Source organism: Vigna angularis, chromosome 2 (genome assembly GCF_016808095.1).
Source record: "Vigna angularis cultivar LongXiaoDou No.4 chromosome 2, ASM1680809v1, whole genome shotgun sequence".
NCBI classification, from domain to species: domain Eukaryota; kingdom Viridiplantae; phylum Streptophyta; class Magnoliopsida; order Fabales; family Fabaceae; genus Vigna; species Vigna angularis.
The window spans coordinates 45,986,680-45,989,286 of NC_068971.1; the positions used below are offsets into that span (position 1 = coordinate 45,986,680).

The 2,607-nt window shown below is 39.7% G+C and overlaps 1 protein-coding gene across 1 annotated transcript; it reads left to right on the plus strand.

Moving 5' to 3' along the window:
• Positions 1-792: 792 nt before the first annotated feature.
• On the plus strand, positions 793-2,130 carry LOC108328266 (protein GL2-INTERACTING REPRESSOR 1). Its single transcript, XM_017562100.2, has 2 exons — positions 793-1,215; positions 1,327-2,130. Exon 2 carries the CDS (start codon positions 1,348-1,350, stop codon positions 1,675-1,677), a length of 330 nt encoding a protein of 109 aa, XP_017417589.1. The 5' UTR covers positions 793-1,215; positions 1,327-1,347; the 3' UTR covers positions 1,678-2,130.
• The last annotated feature ends 477 nt before the right edge of the window (positions 2,131-2,607 follow it).

Consider the following 2,607-nt stretch of genomic DNA (forward strand, 5'->3'; position numbering starts at 1 on the left):
GAACATACACAATATACCGATATAATTAAAAATACAGTAAAAAAATTTGAAAATCTGAGAATTTTGAAAGGAAATGTTTATTTTTAGTTTCAGTATTTATTTTTTTTGTAAAATTAAAATAGATGTTATGTTATGAATGTAAAAGTGGTGGAATTAATTTTGAAACGGTGGGAAGTAAAATTGAGAATCCGTAGTGTGGAGAATCTGAAAAATGAAGTTGAAAGTATGGTGGTAGTGTGTGATGAGTAAATGTTCCACAGGTCTCTTCCCGGCTCTGGCGTTGCATTGTCAAATCACGATCAAGTTCATGACAGAAAGTATTCTTTAGTTGGTTTTAATGGTGGCAATAATGTCTTCAGAAGAATCGATGGTGGCGTGACAATAACACAACGAGATCCTGTAATGTCTGTTGGACGATGGACATGGATTGTACTTTCCAAGGTTTCTTAAGAATCTGAGAAGAGGAGATGAGAAAATTGTGTAGCAGAAGAGAGCATGATGGTGATGAGGATGATGACGATGACGATGATGATTCAGATGGAAGATTGAAGATTGTGATTTCATTTAATTTGGTTTCCTTTTATCGGGGCAGTGATGAATGGAAGTGATAATATTTATTTAAAATGGATTAAATAAAGAAAAAAGGGTTGGGTTATTACTAGATGGATGGTATTAAATTTTGTTGGTGAGGGGTTGGATTTTTAAATAAGGGGTTTAGCTTTAAAAGCCGTTGGATTTCTCTTGCGCTGTGTTGTGTTGCTCGGAGACTTAAAACACCGACTCTTCCTCAAGCAATGAATGAAGAAAGGCCCTCCTTCTGCACTTTGTAATTGCAATATTTACTCCAAATTTCCCCTTCCTGCATACTTCTTGGGATTTTTCCAAACAATTAATACATTTCCTGGCCTCAATTTACACTCTCCTTCTACCCAATACTTCAATTCAATTCAATTCAATCCAATCCCATCGCTCTCTTTCTCTCTCCTCTCTCCCTCTATCTCTCTCTCTCTCTCTCTCTATACCCCCTACCCCCCTCCACCTCTCTCTCTCTCTCTCTCGAAATTAAATTAACCCTTAAATCACTCCCTTCATTTTCCTTATATAAAACGCCCATGAACCTCCACCCATTCTTGCAACAACAAAGATCACCAACACTTTGCTGGTGCCACTCTTTCTCACCACCCCTTTTCCCCTTCCAACAACAACAACCTTAAAGTCAGTCACTCCTTCTTCTTCTTCTTCCTTTTTCAATTCTCATTTCTCCTCCTGTAACTCACCCTTTTCTTTCTTCTTATTTTTCTTCTTCTTCTTCTTTGCTTTTTGCAGAACACAACACACAGGAAAGCCATGAGCCGCAGAAATGGAAGTGGTCCGCAGCTTGACTTGAAGCTCAACCTGTCCCCGCCCAGGGTCGACCGGAGACTGGACTCGCCCACACGATCGGCCACGGCATCGCCGACTTCACCTCCCAGCTCCTGCGTGTCCTCGGAGCTGAACCAGGAGGAGAAGAATTACTCCAACAGCCCTGAAGCCACTTCCATGGTGCTGGTGGGGTGTCCTCGCTGCCTCATGTATGTGATGCTCTCTGAAGATGATCCCAAGTGTCCCAAATGCAAAAGCACCGTTTTGCTAGATTTCCTGCACGACACCAAAAACCCCACCATAAGGAGGAGTTAGAGTGATAGTGTTAGGATCCTGGGTTCCTAGCTCTGTTTTCTTCTGTTCCTAGCCCTGTTTTTCTCTGTTCCTAATAGTAGGACATATTATAATATTATATTATTATATTAGCTAGTAATGGTTAGGAATTAATCTCCTTTTTACCTTTTTACTGTTTTAACTATTCCCCCTTCTGTGGGTAGTGCTATGTGCGCTCCACTTTTACCCTCTCTCCCAACAATTTTGTCAAAGCAGGGGATGCATATTTGCAGAGACAGAAAGAGACAGAGTGGAGCGTGAATAGCACTGCTTGAATCACCTATAGAAAGAAAGTTATTGGGCAATTCGGGAATGTTAGGTATCTATTATATAGGAGCTGGGTGCTCTTTAGCGGTTAAGAAAGTGTAATAGGGCTTATAACCTCAGGTGCCCTCTTAGTTTGCTTGTTGAAATCCAACCTCGGTTTTCCTTTGACTCTCTTTTTCTCTGCATCCACCGTGTTAATGTTGTTAATGTTAATGTTAATGTTACTGTTTCATCCAACGGCACACACATGCTGTTATTGTCCACCTTAACCACCACAAAAGGTAAATAAAATAAGTGAATAATAAAAATAGCCGCAACGCAACAAAAGCAAACTTGTAAGACAGAATGTAGATCTTCTGTACTTTGTGTTAACAGTTGAAATGGTTTGAAAGTTCAGGCCCACCAAACCGGTGTTAACTGCTGCATCATCTACTGCACTATGTGAAGTCGAACCACTCATGCATGCTTAAACAAAAAAGAAAAAGAAATAAAAAAACTGAAAAGAAGAGGTTAAATTAAATCTGAGTTGACTTTGTGGTAGATTTTGTTGGAAGAATTGATGATTGAAAAATGAGTTGTGTAATTTGATTGAGATCCCCTGACACGATGGAATGGAAAGTTTTGCATGCGATAATGACTTGATTA

Coding starts and splice junctions, on each gene's coding strand:
- LOC108328266 (XM_017562100.2), top strand. CDS start 1,348: ATGAGCCGCAGAAATGGAAGTGGTCCGCAGCTTGACTTGAAGCTCAAC.